This window comes from Dermacentor andersoni, chromosome 3 (genome assembly GCF_023375885.2).
Source record: "Dermacentor andersoni chromosome 3, qqDerAnde1_hic_scaffold, whole genome shotgun sequence".
In the NCBI taxonomy this organism is placed as follows: Eukaryota; Metazoa; Arthropoda; class Arachnida; order Ixodida; family Ixodidae; genus Dermacentor; species Dermacentor andersoni.
In genome coordinates, this window is record NC_092816.1 from 99,407,256 (window position 1) to 99,425,128 (window position 17,873).

At 46.0% G+C, this 17,873-nt stretch overlaps 1 protein-coding gene across 1 annotated transcript; it reads left to right on the plus strand.

The window, feature by feature from the left end:
• Positions 1-14,770: 14,770 nt before the first annotated feature.
• On the plus strand, positions 14,771-15,975 carry LOC126541086 (uncharacterized). The gene is made up of 3 exons (XM_072286863.1): positions 14,771-14,791; positions 14,862-15,525; positions 15,870-15,975. Coding segments are annotated over exons 1-3 (687 nt in total). The 3' UTR covers positions 15,872-15,975.
• The last annotated feature ends 1,898 nt before the right edge of the window (positions 15,976-17,873 follow it).

Here is a 17,873-nt window from a genome sequence, read left to right on the forward strand (position 1 = left end):
GTGTATCCGTTCAGGGCTTTCTTAAACGTTATCTCAGAATACATAGAACGGGCGTCAAATGCAAAAAACTGTCCCATGTATTGCAGATTCGTGCTTGCGTCTTCTTGGCTCTCGCCACCAGCGCCTTCGCCGGTTTCACCGGCTACGGTCTGGGCTACGGCTACGGCCACGGCCTTGGTTACAGCGGTCTTGGCTACGGCCTTGGCTACGGTGGCCTTGGCTATGGCGGTCTCGGCTACGGTTATGGCCTGGGCTACGCCGGCTATTCTCCAGCTGTGCACACTGTCGCCCACGCTGCTCCAGCAGTCACCACTGTCGCCCACGCCACCCCAGCCGTCGCCAGTTACGCCGTTGCCCCAGCAGTGAGCCATGTTGCCGCCTACCACGCTGCACCAGCTGTGGCTACCGTCGCCACTGCTCCAGCCGTTGCCACCTACGCTGCTGCTCCAGCCGTGACCAAGGTTGCTACCACCTACCACGCTCCAGCTGTCACCACTGTGGCCCACGCCCCAGTTGCCACTTACGCCACTGCTGTCCACGCCGCTCCAGCTATTGCTACCGTTGCCCATGCTCCATTTGTCGGTGGCTACCATGCTGCCCCAGTCTACGGCTATGGCGTCGGAACCCTCGGCTACGGCGTCGGCCACTATGGTTTCGGACACGGTCTCCTCGGCTACGGCCTGAACTATGGCTATGGCCTTGGCTCTCCATTCCACTACGGCGCTCTTCTCCGCAAGAAGAAGTGTAAGCAGGATTGTTTTCCGTTCAATTCAAAAGCGACTTGGTAATGATATTGCCTAAAGTAACTGGCAACTTCGGGCAGAAAATCGCGCATTAAGGAAACGTACTTGTTTCCGCGGATCACGCATGGCATAAGTTAGGTGATTTAAATACTACTTTTTAAAACTTTTTATATGCTTTCTTTCCCGGCTCCTGTATTTTTCCGAAAGTTACGGGCGTTCTCGCTTGGAAAGTGTGAACTGACGTTGAACTTGAACAACTCGTTTCAGGATACTGCGCCATCTTGTTCATATCCTACAGGTGATAATTTTATTTTATTAAAATTGTTTCTTCCTTTCTTCTATCTTTCAGAAATGACGTCAACCGACAAGACCTGAAAGCACACACTAGTAACGGCCATGTCAGCGTTGGTCATGGCGAACAAATCTTACAAATAAAGTATTTTGTTATTCCTAAATCATGGCTTCAGCATGGCTTACGCTGTATGAAAAGTATTGTTGCAATACTTTCATGGCGATAATAATCAGATGGAGCACCTAGTTGCCTTCATGTCATCGCCGCCTCTACCCTCGGGATGTCACGGCATCCGCGGTACATACAGGGCCTGAGCGAAGCATTAGATCAGTTCGTTTGGCTCGAAAGAGTATAGTATTCTCTATCAGAGACGCCGCCACAGTCAGGTACGTTAAAGGTCCTGTGCGCGCAGCAGACCACGCATGAGAACCAGGCTTTAGTAATCAGCCTAACCACACGCACAAATTTTAGGCTTTATTCACGCGTTAGAAAGCTGACGTTTCTAACCTATTTCACTGCTAGTGGGCGTCCTATTGTTTAATTTTGTAATCTAATTGTGCCCGTCTGTCTTGTAGAGGGCATTTCCGCTCAAGGGTAAAAAACATTAGTCCCCCCCCCCCCGCTCGTACTGGTGGAGCCCGAGACAGTCTTGCACTGGTCAAGCCTGCCATACTGGTAGATGTTTGCTGCTCGTGTGCTTGCCTCGATCTCATGCTCTTGCGCTCGCTATGAAGAAGGACACGCGCCGCAAGGTCAAGGGATTTGGGGGTGTATGTCTTGCGAGTTCAGAAAGAAGAGATCTCTTGTGGCAACGGACTTCACATACTGGAGTAGCGTCACCCTGGAGCCCCGTAGTGTGCACACTGCAGGCCGAACGATGTGAACGAACGATGTGGCGAGAGAGTTGTTGCGGATGCGTTTAGGTGCGTGCAGTGCAGTTTGAGGCAGATTCCATAACTAAGAAAGAAGGCGAAACTTGTAACGTCATTGTAACTTTTCTCTCGTGGTCTTTTGACGTCTCCGTAAATAGTATTTATTCTTTTACTTTGCTATTGTATATAGCTATCAGCTATCTCCTCGGAATCAGCGTCACAGCCTTGCCTAGTGTAATGTGACCTCGTGACATCCACAACATCTTCAAGTTTCCCTCACTGACTTCGAGGCGAATATCGACTTATATCTTATTATTATTCCGTTTAATACTGACTTACGGCATTCTGAAGTACAAACATGAAGACTGCGACACCAAAAAGCACAGCCCCCAATTCGCTAAATTAGGCAATAGTGAACAAACGGTATCGGCAAAAATGAAGGTAAGACGAAATAAGAAAATATTGAAAGCAAGTTTCCGTCAATGCGCTTTTTTTAAAGCGAAGTTTTACATGGCTATGCTCACAGAAAGCTTTCTCTTGCAATGAAGGGAAAGCTGCGGGCGCGTGATGCACATGTATTACGGCGCCAAGTAGTCCGCCAGCGTTTGACAGTGCTTTTTGTTGATCGGAACAGACGATGAATCGACGCACCTTCACGTGCGATGGTTTCGCGTTTGCCCACACGCGGAAGTGTAAAGCCCCAAAATAAGCAAACTTTTGCATTTAGCGGTGTGTTTTATCTTATCTAACTTTTGCTAACAAGGTGCTCATGTTTTCTCTTCCTCAGCTTAAGCTAACGTGCACGAAAACGTGGGACACTATTGAGAAGCGCGCTCACTTGTGCACGCTTTGCCTCCGTAGCTTTCCCTTCATTGCCGCAGAAAGTTGTCGGTGAGTGCAGGCGACACAAAAATCCGTCTGTCCGCGCCTATGGACAGAAAACTATCATAGTCAGCAGTGGCTCGGGCGTCATCGCCTTCTTCCACAACCAACTCGTTGGTGCCCCTGGGCGCAACCACGGGAACGCGCTCGTGCCACTGTTCCGCGAGAGATATGGGTAGCATTGCTTTTATCACCCCTCACACGCTGTAATCAATGCCGTTTACTTCAAGTAGTTCTAGTAACGAACTACAGATAATGAGCTCTCGCCAACGTCTGGGTTAGAAACCACAACCATACTCCGGTTCCACAACCATACTCCACAACCAAATCGTTGGTGCCCCTCGGCGCAACCGCGGGAACGCGCTCGTGCCACTGCTTCCGCGTTTGTCCTCGTCGCCTTCTACAACAGCTGGCTCCCTTGCCGCTCATGATTCAAGCGTAGAATTTCACTTCTCTTCTGTCGTCGTAATGAGGAGGCCATGTTTACGGGGGTATGAGCCATTGCTTAAGGAGGTATGAGCCATTCATTTTCTTATGAGACCGACAGATTTAAATTTGAAGCAATTTAATTTTGAAGAAACGCAAGCATCAATGAGGGCGGATGCTACTAACCACCAGCCGAGCAAACTCGAGACATCGAAGGCAAAAGACAACGGTGGACTGCGGACATACCGTCAATGACATCATTCTCTCTGTCGCAGCGGAACGTGTGTGTAACCTCAATAAGAAAACAAAGACGTCACCAATTACTGAGAGAGACTTTAATCGCCGTCAGTATAAACTCCGTGATAAACACTGGAGCCGCACGTTTCAGCTCCGCTGGTTAACCATCTGTACGGAGTACAGATGTAACAGAGGTAACAAATTTTTTTACGTATTTTTCTGCATCGCAGTAAACATAAAATTTCACGAGTGGAACTGTGGCGGCAAAAAAAATCCCTGTTTTATTTTTCCATTTTTATTTCAGTGGAGAACTTGTATTTTCAGTTTTGTATGTTAGTGGAACGCCATGGGTTATTTTGTGGCGTGCGCCGGTTTGTGCACACAGCACTAATTGCACTAATCCCCGAGCCCATTCACCACAACATTTTTAAAGACGCCCACAACGAATTCGGACGACTACAAGGTGTCTTTTGTGGGCACGTCTGGAAGACGTTCTGCAAAAAATGGCTGGGAGACGTCTTGTAAAAATGTCTTTCGCTTACATATTTCTAAGATAATTGAAACGTTATCAGAAGATGGCTTCAGAACGTTTTGCATGAACGTATGGAAGATGTCTGTGCCAATCTGTTTTTGGATATTTCCAAAATAAGAAATTTTTGAGCTCTTCTTAGGTTATGCGACTGTTACATAACTAGCATCCCAAAATGACTATACCTAGTATAAACACGTGCACTTCTTGGTACCTTGTCATAGCGTCACACGTACATCACGGAAAGAAAGCGTAGATTGAGCGTAATATTAATAGCGCTAAACTCGATTGACGACATGAATGTGCATAGGCCAGTATCAATCGAAACTTTAGTGAACACGCGATTTCGTTCAGAATAAGTACAACGACGTGCGTAAATGTGCGTGAAACACACACATACACGGGCGCAATTAACGCTCTGTACACTGTTTGACGCATATATATCGCAGTGTTTCAATGTTTTTGTTTAAGGAGAGGTACCTATGAGGGTTGGCTTAATTGGTTGTATCTTTTAATAAGAACGTGAAGAAATTCTGTATGCTATACCTATCTCATGCATGACGCTCAGGACACCGGACACCTCAGGACACCTTAGCACGGCCGTTCCCGCGCGACCTCGACCTGCTTCTAAGGAAGTGAGACTAATTATGCAGCCACATCTGCCTGGATTGCAACCTCGTCCTCGTGCTCTGTGCGGGTCGCTTCCCGCCTGGCGCAGGACGCGCGCCTTGCACCCAGGCTCCCAACCTGCACCATCAGCTGCCACGTCGTCCCCCGTCTTTGAATGCCACCCGCCGTGGTTGCTTAGTGGCTATGGTGCTGGGCTGTTAAGCACGAGGTCGCGGGATCGAATACCGACAGCGGCGGCCACATTTCGATGGGGGCGAAAACACCCGTGTACTTAGATTTAGGTGCACGTTAAAGAACGCAAGGCGGTCAAAATTTCCGGAGTGCCTCACAACGGTGTGCCTCGGAATCTGACCGTGGTGATTGCAAGTAAAACGCCAAAATTTAATTCCTTTTTTTTTTCTCACCTGGAATGCCAAATTTACCTTAAACGAGTTCGGAGGATGGAAATAATGTAGACATATATATATATATATATATATATATATATATATATATATATATATATAACACGCGTTTTCAGAATAACATAAGCGGTTCAACAGTGGATTTTTACTGCAAGTGTGACAGTGCATATCTCAGAACTGCTGCTAGCTTCAAAATATGCTCGAAGTGTATGTGCCTTGCGAAATCACTTGCTTTTATTTGTTTGTTGCAATATGCGCGCTAAAGTAATTAGTTCCAAATGTGATTGTGGGACGTTTTTAATGAGTCAGTTATTCATTTTGCTTTCCAGCGTAAGTAAGTCCATCCGCCTCTTCGGCTAGTCCGGCAGAATAAGTAAATTAGTGCCATATGCCATAGATGATGTATGTTATTATTAGACATCTGGCATTTTTGTCTATGATTACCGGCTTGCCTTGTTCCTAGCTGAGTCGAGCTTTTACACCAGAGATACCGCGGCAAGGGCACGTGGACGCGCCCCACCATAACAAGTGGGTGCACCGAGCTGACAAACGGTTTGTTACATTTCTCAGTTAGGATCGTTTCTGTCTGAGAGGACTTTTTTTCAATTGTTGAGCAATTCTATGCTTACATAACGCGAAGAGCCGTCCGTTCATCCAATAAAACGATCGCTTTCACGACAGGGCTCGCAACAGGGAGCGGGTTCACCTCCCGGCTGCTTCAACGCAAACAGCGGCGAGAACGCAGTACTCGGGAAGCTCAACTCGCGGCGCTCGCTGCCGCGATTGGAGGTCGCTTTCAAGATTGGGGGCCAACGGGTCTCGCTTTAACGCGAAACTGTCTCCATCGCAGGCCACTTTCGAGAAACCCGTACAAAAATGACTGTTTATTCACCATTGATGTATTGTTGGGGAATTGTTGAAACAACGGACTTCAACAAATTTTCGAAAGCAATTGAGTTCGCTCAACAGTTGCACAACAATATCACCTTGAGTGTTCTCAATAAACAATTTATTGGGTAATTTGTGTTGATTTTTGTAGTTGTTTTTTTGGTGTATAGCAGTTGAGTCCAGTATAGAATAATTAGGGCTCGCATATGAAGACATTCCAAAAATTTACTGCGAAGCGTTCCAGCCTCATTCCTGTCACTTTGCGGCAGGTAGGTTCTTCTTTCGCCTCGTTTTTATAAAAAGAAAATAATATGTGACCGATGGGGTGGCATTGAACGTCGGCCGTCGAGCCCGGTGCTCTAACCATTATGCCACGAACGCGAGCATGCTCCTCTCGTTAGAAAGCCAGTAAGCCCAGAAATGCTTGGCGCGTGCGCAGCGTGCCACTTCCTCCTGCTGTCGCTACAGCTGGCGCTTTCAAGCGCCTATCTCCAGGATTGCCCCACTTTCGTAGCCGTTTTCGCTCTGTAAAAACTGCAGCGTTATACTAGCTTCATGACCGCCCAAGTTCATAACAAGTTATTTCTTCGCCGGTGTACAAATGCCATCGTCGTTTTAACATACACTAGATGACATAGCAATTGGTACGATCCAAAATGAGCACGTTTCGGGGAGCAGAAGAATGCGAAGTTCACTCGCAAACACGGTGACTGCGCGCATGTGGAGTTCCCCAAAAGTAGACACGGCGGCAGCGCGGCCGGCGATATGACAGGCGCCGAGACGCGACGATGCTACCTTCGAGCATCCGACGCGCTGTGGGAACCGTAAGATGCAAGCGGCGCACACGCTGCAAACATACACGTGAGAGATCTTCGAATTTCCTGTGTCGCACCCTCTGTCCGGAAATTAAATATGGCCTTCTTTTTATCCAACGGCCGTGGTACTAGATCAAACAACGAACATGCTTTGAGATCGCAGCTAGCAGCCGCTATAACCATTGACTTCAAAGAGCTTCCGATTCAGAAACAGCTGCAACAGTATCGCAGCTAATTGCTGTATCTGCGGCTGCTCCCGACACTCGCCTTGCAAGAAGCATGCGATTTATTTGAGCCTCGCCGAACTGTCGTCCTCCCGTCTCCCAAACCTGCAGCACAGGTCCCGTATGTTAAATAGAAGAACACCAAAGGGGAATGAAAGAAATACAGGTCACGGACTCTTATCATACCTTACTTGTCACCTCGTCATCTGCAAAGGTGGTATAAACTATTGTAGTAGCGTTACTTTTGTGAAAACAATAAAATTAGTAGTCATTTTTATTTCTAAGTGGCGCTACGAACGTCAAGGTAGCGTTCGGGTGTCTCTGTGTGTGCGCACGCGGTTGCAACCGTTGTAGCTTCGTTTTGAGCACACTTTTTCAACAGTACACATCGTTACCGCTAGTTTCGTAGTCGCATATTGGTCGTAGTATTTATTGTTTACGCTACAAATTAGGTTGTTCTTAAAACTTTATGGAGGTTAGTGAATGAAAAATTATTACCAAATAATTAGTGGTTTTGCCGTGCGGTTACTTTGTGTTTGAAAGGTTTTTATAACTCCATACGATAGTGAAGCTGTGAACGGCTTTCGGACTCAGTTAGTTGGTTGCCGTTGTGTAGTGAATCACGCCTCGTGCTTTTTGATGAAAGTACTTTTTCTTTTCGGACATCATGACGCACATTTTAGTCAAATGCTTTAACGACGATAAGTGAGACGTTTATGCGTTGAAGTCGTTGGCTGACCCAGCTACTAGTCTTCGACTGATGCGCGAGCCTGGCTGTTTTGATGAGCTGCGCGGCAGAGGTCATGATGCCTGTTGGACAGAAGGCACCCCGAAACAGTCGCAGCCGAACTTCTGCAGATAGGTAAGTAATCTCGTTTTCTTGGGCACGTAGCCTTTTTTCTATTTTGACATTGACAAGCGTTAGATGTTAAGCACACCGTTCACTTTCTTCAAGCAAACCGTATGCCCCGGAGCCAAAGCGCGCGATACTAACGCTCGCTGCCGCCGTCACTTCGTTTGAAACAATAGTAGGCAAAGAGGCAGCGGCGCCCCACGTGCGTAAAATTGCATTGCTTAATTTGTTCCTGTCTAATGACCTTTCCCTTATTTGTATGAGAGAACACAATTGGAACATAAGGATCGGCTTCTCCGAGCAGTGATAATTTTGTACAGTGGTCACGCCATCTTTCATAGGGGTTCACGTGGGTCGGTTAAGCGCTTGTTATCGCGTTCCGATACGTGAGAGGCGCGTTGCCTTTCAAGGTATTTAGGCAGACACTACGAACTTAGAAGAACCGCGACAAATATTTGTGCAGCAGCTGTGCACCTGTGCTACTTTTGTACCACACTCGTACCGGAAGGCGGTGTTGCACTTCACGCTTACGCATTTAGTAACTGGCGGCCGCCGTGGCAATGTGGGGCTCGAGGTCGTGGATATGATCCCTGCAGCGGCCGCATTCCAAAGGAGCGGAATGCAAAAACACTCGTACATTGTGCATTGTAGGCAAAATTAATACGGAGTCCCTAACTACGACCTGCCTCATAATCAGATCGTTGGTTTCGCACGTAGGACGTCATAATTATTATCTTTTAATCCGTAGTGGCTCATCGTATGCCATACGGTTAGTGTGATCACCTTTTGTGCCGTAGCGGTTAAGCGCCTAGATTTAGGTTGCGCCTAAAAATGGGGCTCACCGCAAAATATATTTCGCCTCTGGAATTTGCGGAGAACGGCCAACCGATAAGTCGCAGCTTCCGCGCGGTGACTGTACACGGATACACAGCGCAAATGAACAGAGGTGCGGTGACGACGTCGCCAAAGAACACAGACGCCGACGGGTTCGCCTTATCGCCTATCACCGCCAAAACTACCACAGTAAGCATCTTTATCTAGCGTGGCGCGTTTCCGTTGAAGGCGTACTGTACAATTTTAATTGGCGATAACCGAAACATGCCACCGTTCTCTGCTGCCCCTTTGAGCTGGACCGATCCGAATGTGCGTTGCTTGCAGAAGCGAAAGGAGCGCCACTCGGCGCGTTGTCGCCTCGAGCACCGTTTGCGCGGTGAACAGTGATGCGTGCATGAAGCTAACCCACTGCGCAGACGCCACCGCGCAAAACGCGCAAGGGCGTGTACACGACGTTCTGCACACAAATCGCGTGGGATCATCGGAGACACGCCGGAGCGCCTAGCTTCAAAGAAGCGGTGCATCTTCTCACTCGTACAGGCACGCTCACGCTCGCATCGCTCTCGGCGTATCTTTAGGTCATTCCTGTTGCTGGACTTCTACCCAAAGATTCGATATCTGCTTGGTATCGGCTATGCACTGTCGCGTGGTCTTTGGTTCTGCAAGAGCCGGGAATATTTCTCCCCGCTGTGAAACATCGCTGTGCGTGTCTTAGCTAACATTTACCGTAGCAACCCATTTCTCCCTTTTCTAGACAGCACTCGTAAAGAGTCGCAAATGTTTACTTGCCAGTATAGTGTGTACTTCTATTTTGTGCGTAGTTATGTGCAGTGTGTGGCAGATTCTGAATCCACGCAATCTCATTTTCTGTCCGCGTTCCCTTCTCGCAGGTTACGCATGCAGCAAATACCCAGATGCTAAAGTGTTCTACGTCAAGAGCAGTTTGGCGTCGTGCAAGAGACACCCGTTGATATGTGGCTGATTCACTAGCAAGCTCGCATCTCTGTTGCCACTCTCCATCAAGTGGGATTTTTAATTATTTTTTGTGCTGCTATGTGGTGTACTAGCTGCCGCATTGACGCTGTGAAGACTTACTTTCGATATGCTCTGGCTTGGGAGGTATTTCTTTTTGCTTGCGAGAATGTTTACCAGCCTAACCAAGTGATACGTGCGTACTGGAAACAGCAGCGCGAACAGAGGCGGACGACGAAATAGGTAGGAACACACACGAGCGCAAGTTTATTTTTGAAGACAGAGGTATTAAAGACGCTGGTCAACTTGACAAAGGTAAAGAGCCGTGCATGCGTGGTAGAAACAGCCACGAGCGACAAGAAACAAAATATGAAAAAGCCATGTCGTAGAATAAACGTGCGAGAAAAACGAGAACATTCGGACAAATCCTTCGAAAAAGCGAAATATTTGTCCGATGAGGGATACTACCCAACGAGAAATACTTTTGAGAACTGCATGTGTTCCCACTTAGGGCAACAGATAACTTGGTTATGCATTTGTTTCGTTTGTGATCAATAAATATTGCTTCTGGAACTCCTCTGGTGTTGAGGTATAGAGCAGAAAGAACGGTTGTTTCATCACAAAGACCAGAACACAAGAGGACTTATGGAATAATTATTTATTGATAACGAAGAAAAATTCATAAGCAAGATTTCTGTGACCTTTAGTGGGAAAGAGTTGCTGCAGTATTTCTCGTTAATATCACTTACCGGACAAACAGTTTTCATGTGTTCTTTTTTTTTTTTTGACGCACATGTTTGTTCTACAGGACATGTCTTTCGGTCCTTTTTTGTTGTGCCGGGCCGTTCCTGCTGCACATCCATGGCTTTTTCTTTGTGAAGTTGGCCAATGTGATTAAAATCTTTGTCTTCACGAATAAACTTCTAGTCGAGTCAGCGTTCATGTGTTTTCCTACCTTAATTCACCCTTCTAGTCTCTTTTTCGGTGGTTGTCAAATATAAATGCACACCGAATCGGCGAAGTTTCCATAGATTTGATACATGAAATATTTGCGCTGTTTATTTCAGGAAGAACGCTATAGGGTCTTATCTCTTCTGTTTTTAACACTGATGTACATTTTTCTAGTTCAAGTTCAAGGAGTCCTCTGAGGAAGCCAATAAGACTGATGGTAACTTTATTTGTGTAAGATTTATGAATTTCATCCATTCAAGGCATGACATGTCACATGCCTGTAGGTATGCAAGTATTCGTACTTTTTAAACATACTAAGCTCTAGTTTTCGGTTCTCATGACCCTGCTTTGTACTGTGCTGCATTCTCCAGGCGCAGGAGCCTTCTTTTATGCAGTCAGTGCATGTGTTCTTTTTGTATATATTGGAGAAAAATTTGTCTTGAGGTTAAATATGCCCGTATATCACTTGTAATTTTTTTTTCAACTCGGGTGCTGTATCTCCCTTCGTCTTTGTTACTGCTTTGTCCCAATTTTTAAGCATCTTTTATGTATATTATGCAATAAAATTCTGGTAGCATTTTAATAACATTTTACCTGCGCAAATGAGGTCATTGGTTTTTCGTATACGCATTTGCGTTTTTCACTGTCTCACCAATCTGGCTGTGCAGTCATTGAAACCTTTTCCAATCCTTTATCACTATTTCTGGGGTACTTGATACTGCAAGTGCAAGTGACCATCTATTTGGTACTTTGGAATTGTGTTAGCCGTGTGTTACTACCAATTTTTTTGGCCTAAATAATTATTTTTTCTCTTATCGTTCAAGGTTTTAGCCTTGCCTTATCTCTTTAATGACTGAGGTACCACTTAGTTGTTGTGTATAGTGAAAAAGGCCCCGAAAAGTGCTCTAATTAGCTTTGTGCAAGTCCAGAAAAATTAACTGATGATGAGCTCACTAAATTGAGGAAATACCACCAACAAACTCTTCTGTACCTCAATTTAACATATACAAATGGTGTACTGTTGCAAACTTGGCTCGTCAAAAACATGATTCAGGTGTTCACCCTGCCCGACAACTTTCTAAATGATGTCTCGTCAATTAATAGCTAAGTTGAGTGATGTTATTTTATAAAATAATTGGGCAACCTGAAAATATATACATCTCGAAGTCAAAAAGCTCAGACAAGTCTACTTTGGTACTTGATTAAATTTTAATCGCGGTGAAAGACGTGTGCTAAAGCTTTTGTATATTTACGTGAAGTCATTTGTTTAAAGTCTGGTATTTTGCCTTCTCACAGTCAGCCGTAACTGTTCCTGTGATGGATTAGTGTGCGAAACATTTTAATGTAACGTATTCAGATGTCTTGTGTGTATTCACACGCAAGCAGCTTCAACTGTTGATGTGTTCAAAGTTGGTTGTTAAAAGGGTATGCTTAAGCCCTGCCTTTTGAGTCGCTTTGCCTTCTAGTCACGAACTTAAGTCGCAAGTGAAGACCACAATTATCGTTTTGATTGAATTCATATGTATATGTGTTTTCAGATGTATTTACACTGTTAAAAGTGCTGTAGGTACTAGCCTATGTCTCCAGTTTCGATGTAGTGGTGCCGTATGTTTCATTGGCACGCATCTTTAGTGTAAATAAAGGTACTTCACATTTATCAGTCTCTCCTTTGCTTTTGTTTGTTTGGGAAAGTTATGAGCAGGCATCGGGGCATGCAAGTGTGAATAGCAAAGCGATTTCAATATATGAATAAAAATCCACTAGCTCAACGAAATGCCAATCATATTTGAATGGAGACATCTGAAATCTCAATGCCATCTCAACTGGGCCACAATGTATTTTTCAGTGCTGTGACAGCAATAACTCAACAACAGGTCAACAGAACTACCACGTCAATTCAATGCAGCATCAATGGTAACCCAACAACCATTCAACAAAATGGACACAACGAGCCGTCTAAGCACAATAGAATTTCAATGGTAACTTAACAATTATTCAACATTGAGACATGCAATGGTGTTTCAATTAAATTTCAGCGGCCAATATTCAAGACCACTCAACAGTCAGCCCAACAATTCTCCAACAAAATTTCCACAATTCCTCAATGAAAAACTCAACATTGACCAATAATAATTCAATGCCTTCTCAATATTTTTTTTTGTACGGGCAGTATTCGTGGTTATATTACTGAATTGTTTTGAGCATGTTTTGATCCGCGTTTCCATACTAAGACACCATGACCTACTCCTTTACCACGTTGAGTTGACAGTGTATGGATGGATGGTATGAACGGCCCCTTTGGAACGGGACAGTGGGTTGCTCCACCGCCCCGTTACAAAGGTTACGCTCGTAAAATCCATCCATCTGGCGTCTCTAGTTTTGCTCCGCACTTTCATGAACTTTATGGATGATCTAGTTCCTTGAGAAGTAAATTTATGTTTTTGAGTACCTTTCTTTCTTTTTGGAGCTGCCCCAATTTTTTTACGTGGCACAAATATGGCCGTACCGACACTTGACCGTAAACATGATAGACGCTGTGTTGCCGGACCATCGAGCGAAGAACGCAGGTCTCTTAATTATCTCGCGTGCTCGGGTGGTTGATTGGGTATCAGTGATTCCTGGTTGGATGGCATATCACTATAATTTCATTTTAGTGAAACATGCCCACAGAAGCTGCCCGAATTGTTGTTTCTGTATTTGCGAATTTTGTCTGCGCTAAAATTTATTATTGTTTCTTTCAATGTCCAACCTCGATAGCTCATTTTAAGTAACCGTCCTTGCTCTAAACGTGTTCCGATCATTTTTGTGGGACATACGATTCGACGAATAACAGTGCGCAGCAAGTCAAGTGGGCGATTGCGTAGCGGTGCAAGCAAGAGAAGTGTGTGGCAAAAACAACAGACCACTTCCAGAATGGCGACGTTTACCTGTACATCGCAGCTGAGAAGGACTGCTTCTTCCAATATCCAAACATGTGACCCCGTTCATGCACCACTGCACTGCGTTCAATAAATAATTCCCCTCATTTCTGTAAACAGACAAAAGGTTCCCAGGGGAAGAATACAGTATTGATTCACGATGTCTCCACGTTAGGATTCGACCGAATTTACGCAATAATTATTCTAGGGAGCTGAATGTTTTTGTTCGCTCTCTGGACAACCAAAACATAAATACCTGCAAGATATAAGTTTCCTCCTGGAGAATATCATAATTCTTTATTAAAGGCTTAAAATGACGCTTGATAAAAAATATATATGGTATAGCTACCTTATTTCTGAAGCAATGATTATGACTTCGAGCGGTGCCAGAGAAAGAAGCACACATATTGATCTCCTGGTTGACATTATAATGCTTCTCCTTATGTGAAATGTCTCGAAATCTTCTTAAAACTTACTCCTACATGTCAACTTAAACTCTTACATCTAGCACTACAATATCGCGTCCAAAGCGAGTGGCCGCTTCTCTTTTCTGAATATTCCTTCGGATGAAAAGCCCGTCCACTTCAGTACGACCGAGGCATGCCGCCCCCATTTTATTAGCCCATCAACCATGCGTACACTCCCTCGCATGGCAGTGCGGCCACCAGAGAAACAAAAAATGTGTTACTCATATACTGGCGGCTTAAATTATATATGCGGGCCACGGGGGCACTCACTATACTGAGAAATGGTCAGCACAAAAATATCAAATGATTTTCACCTGCGTTCCTATGCCAAACAGACAGGCCTAGCACTGCGTGCTGTTTTTACAGCCATCGCAATTCACTTCTGCATTCCAAAAAAAATAAATAAAGGAGAATCGGCACGCAGTAAAATTGAGATTATCTGATGCATCTTCTGCGCCGCACATCTACGTGCCGCCCATTTCTGTGGGTGCGACGGCGACAAAATCGTGCGTGACCTTGGTTTCTCTCCCTATTAGCATTATTAGTCTTCGGGTGGCGTGCTGCGTGCATGCTACACCAGCATGTAAAATATTACCGTGGAGGATCACGGTAAGTCACTCATCTTGCATACGCTATCGCTTTGAGAAGAGGGTGGGTACCTTATGACACCTTCTAGGGGTAGACGCGGTATAAAAGCCACCGGCGCACGCGTGAATTCAGCAGTTGGCTCAACGGCAGCTCTAAAGTCACCATGGTAAGTGTTTTTCAGTACCTTATACAACGACCAGCTTCTCATGTTCCCTTGTAAACCGATAGGGCATGAAATACAACCAATGAAGTGCTCTGAAAAGGAGGTGCATGCATTGAGAGCTTTCCTAAACGATATGATAGAATATATAGAACAGCTTCAAATGCATAAAACAGTCCTTTGTATTACAGATTCGTGCTTGCGTCCTCTTGGCTCTTGCCACCAGCGCCTTCGCCGGTTTCACCGGCTACGGCCTTGGCTACGGCTATGGCCACGGCCTGGGTTACAGCGGTCTTGGCTACGGCCTTGGCTACGGTGGTTTGGGCTATGGCGGTCTCGGCTACGGCTATGGCCTCGGCTATGCCGGCTATTCTCCAGCTGTGCACACTGTCGCCCACGCTGCTCCAGCCGTCACCACAGTCACCCACGCCGCCCCAGCCGTCGCCACTTACGCCGCTGCCCCAGCTGTGACCCGCGTTGCGGCTTACCACGCTGCCCCAGCTGTGGCTACCTACGCTGCTGCTCCAGTTGTTGCTGCTGCTCCAGCCGTGACCAAGGTTGCTACCACCTACCACGCCCCAGCTGTGACCACCGTGGCCCATGCCCCAGTTGCCACTTACGCCACTGCTGTCCACGCCGCTCCAGCTGTTGCTACCGTTGCCCATGCTCCATTTGTCGGTGGCTACCATGCTGCCCCAGTCTACGGCTATGGCGTCGGAACCCTCGGCTACGGCGTCGGCCACTATGGTTTCGGACACGGTCTCCTCGGCTACGGCCTGAACTATGGCTATGGCCTTGGCTCTCCATTCCACTACGGCGCTCTTCTCCGCAAGAAGAAGTGTAAGCAGCATACTGTTCAGTTCAATTCGAAAGCGACTTGCAAATGATATTGCCTATAATAACTGTCAACTTCACGCAAGAAGTCACGCATTGAGAAAACGTACTTGTTTTCCACGGGTCCCACATGGAATTAAGTTAGGCGACTTAAATACTGCTTTTTTTAACTTTTTATATCCTTTCTCGCCCGGCTCCACTTTTCCCGAAACGTACGGCCGTTTCGTTTCGAAAATGTGAACGGACGTCCAATTTTACCAACTTGTTTTCAGGATACTGTACACTTTTGTTCATATCCTACAGGGGATTTGTATTTTGTTATAAATGTTTCTTTCTTCCTTCTCTTTCAGAAATGACGTCACCCTACCAGACCTGGAAGCAGACAATAGTCGCGTCCATGCTAGCGTTGCTCATGGCGAACAAAACTTACAAATAAAGTATTTTATTACCCCTAAATTGCAGCTTCAACATGGCTTTCGCAGAATGAGAATTACTGTGTTGCGATCCTTTTATGGCGATGAACAACCTAGGCGCCTAAATGCCATCGCCGTCTCCACCGTCGTGGTGTCATGGCCTCCGCGATATATAGAGGGCCGGCGCAAAGCCTTAGACCAGTTCGTTTGGCTGCAAACAGTATACTAGCCTCCTCAGACGCAGCCGCAGTTGGGTACGTTACACTTTATGTGCGGGCTGCGAACGGTGCATGAGCACTAGACTTCAGCAATAACTTAACTGCACGCACAAGTTTCACGCTTTATTTACGCTTTAGAAAGCTTACATTTCTTTATTTCACAGCTAGTGGGCGTCCTATCGTCTAATTTTGCAACCTAATTTCGCCCGTTTCCCTTGCAGAGGGTGTTTCGGCGTGAGGGTATAGTATCACCTCCGTCCCCCCTACTGGTGACGCCCGAGACTGCCTTGCGTTGCTCAAGCCTGCCGCACTCGTACATGTGTGGCGCTCTTTTACTTGGTGCAATCCCTTACCCTTGCGCTCGCTATGAAGACGGACACGTGTCGCGTGGTCAAGGGATTCTTATCTTTCTATGTCTTGCTGCTCGAGTCTCTTCACGACATTTCTGTACCGTACAAGTCGAACGCAGGAGGGCCATAGCTGAGCAAGCGTGAAAAGGCTGCAGCAAAGTGAGCACTTGTAGTCCATATAACTCCTGATGAGTACTAGCATCAGTTTATACTGGTTATATTAGGTATATCTTACACCTACTGTGGCATAGTGAGCCCTCACGAACGTGACAAATCCTGTTCGAATGGACAAACGTACTGCCGATATGTGCTACTCTGATCGTTCTGCTTTAGCTTCGATTGTGTCATGCGTGACCCGACAATGGTTGAATTGCACATGTAACACAAGCAAGACCTAGTGATGGCATCTTTTCTGTACACAATGATAGCAAAATAAAGCTCATCACATCGGTTCACGCACTAGAAAACTTAAATGGTTAGCTTAAGATACTTCTAATGGAGGTCCTATGGTGTACCATTTTAATCGTTCTCCCTCCCTATTCTTCGCCCCCTATTCATAGTAGGCCCACCGTCGTCTAAGGTGCTCGGCACGAATTGGCCTACCTTTGTCTTGCTTCCTCAGCCTCTACAAGCCATTTTTTGTAACCTGCCTGCCAAACAAAGAGTCGCCATAAGCGAGGGGGCCTGAAATTTGTGCCCCATATTGCACACTTGTACAGCTTAGAAACACCTATGAGCACGGCTTTGAGATTGACGGATCCTATCTGCTATGGCTGAGTGAGCTCTTTCGAACGCGACTACTGGCCCTCGGATCGACACGTACTGGCAAGCTATGTGCTTCTCTCATCGCCAAGCGCCATCTGCGCACAAGACACATGTATGATTGAGTAATCACTCGGTTTCTATACCCAATGATACCGAAACATTGCGCGTGTTAGTACGGTCGATAACACGTGAAATATAAAGCCAATAACATGTTTTCGTTACATGCGATTTTTAGCGAGCGATCCCCTCTGACCGATTTCAAAGACATTTTTCGTCAAAGCGTCAAAGTGCGCGCCCTACTATAGACTCCGATTTCCGAGTTTTTTAATGTGGCCATGCGGCCTGACTTGTTCGAGTTTTTAGAACCACCTGCGACTGCTGTCGATTGCGGTGATTTTGCTGTGTGATTTTACGTCCGCCTTTAGTTTTACAAAAGTCGATTGAAATCGTTGAATAATTGCAGCGTCATAAGCCATCTAAACGTCATTCGCATTTTAAGTGATTATGAAATTTTCTTTCCAAGCAGTTATTATGAAGCGAGCTTCACGGTTTTCAAGCACGATAAAACTCGGTTTGTCCGCTGCATAAACGCAACCGCTTCACCTGAA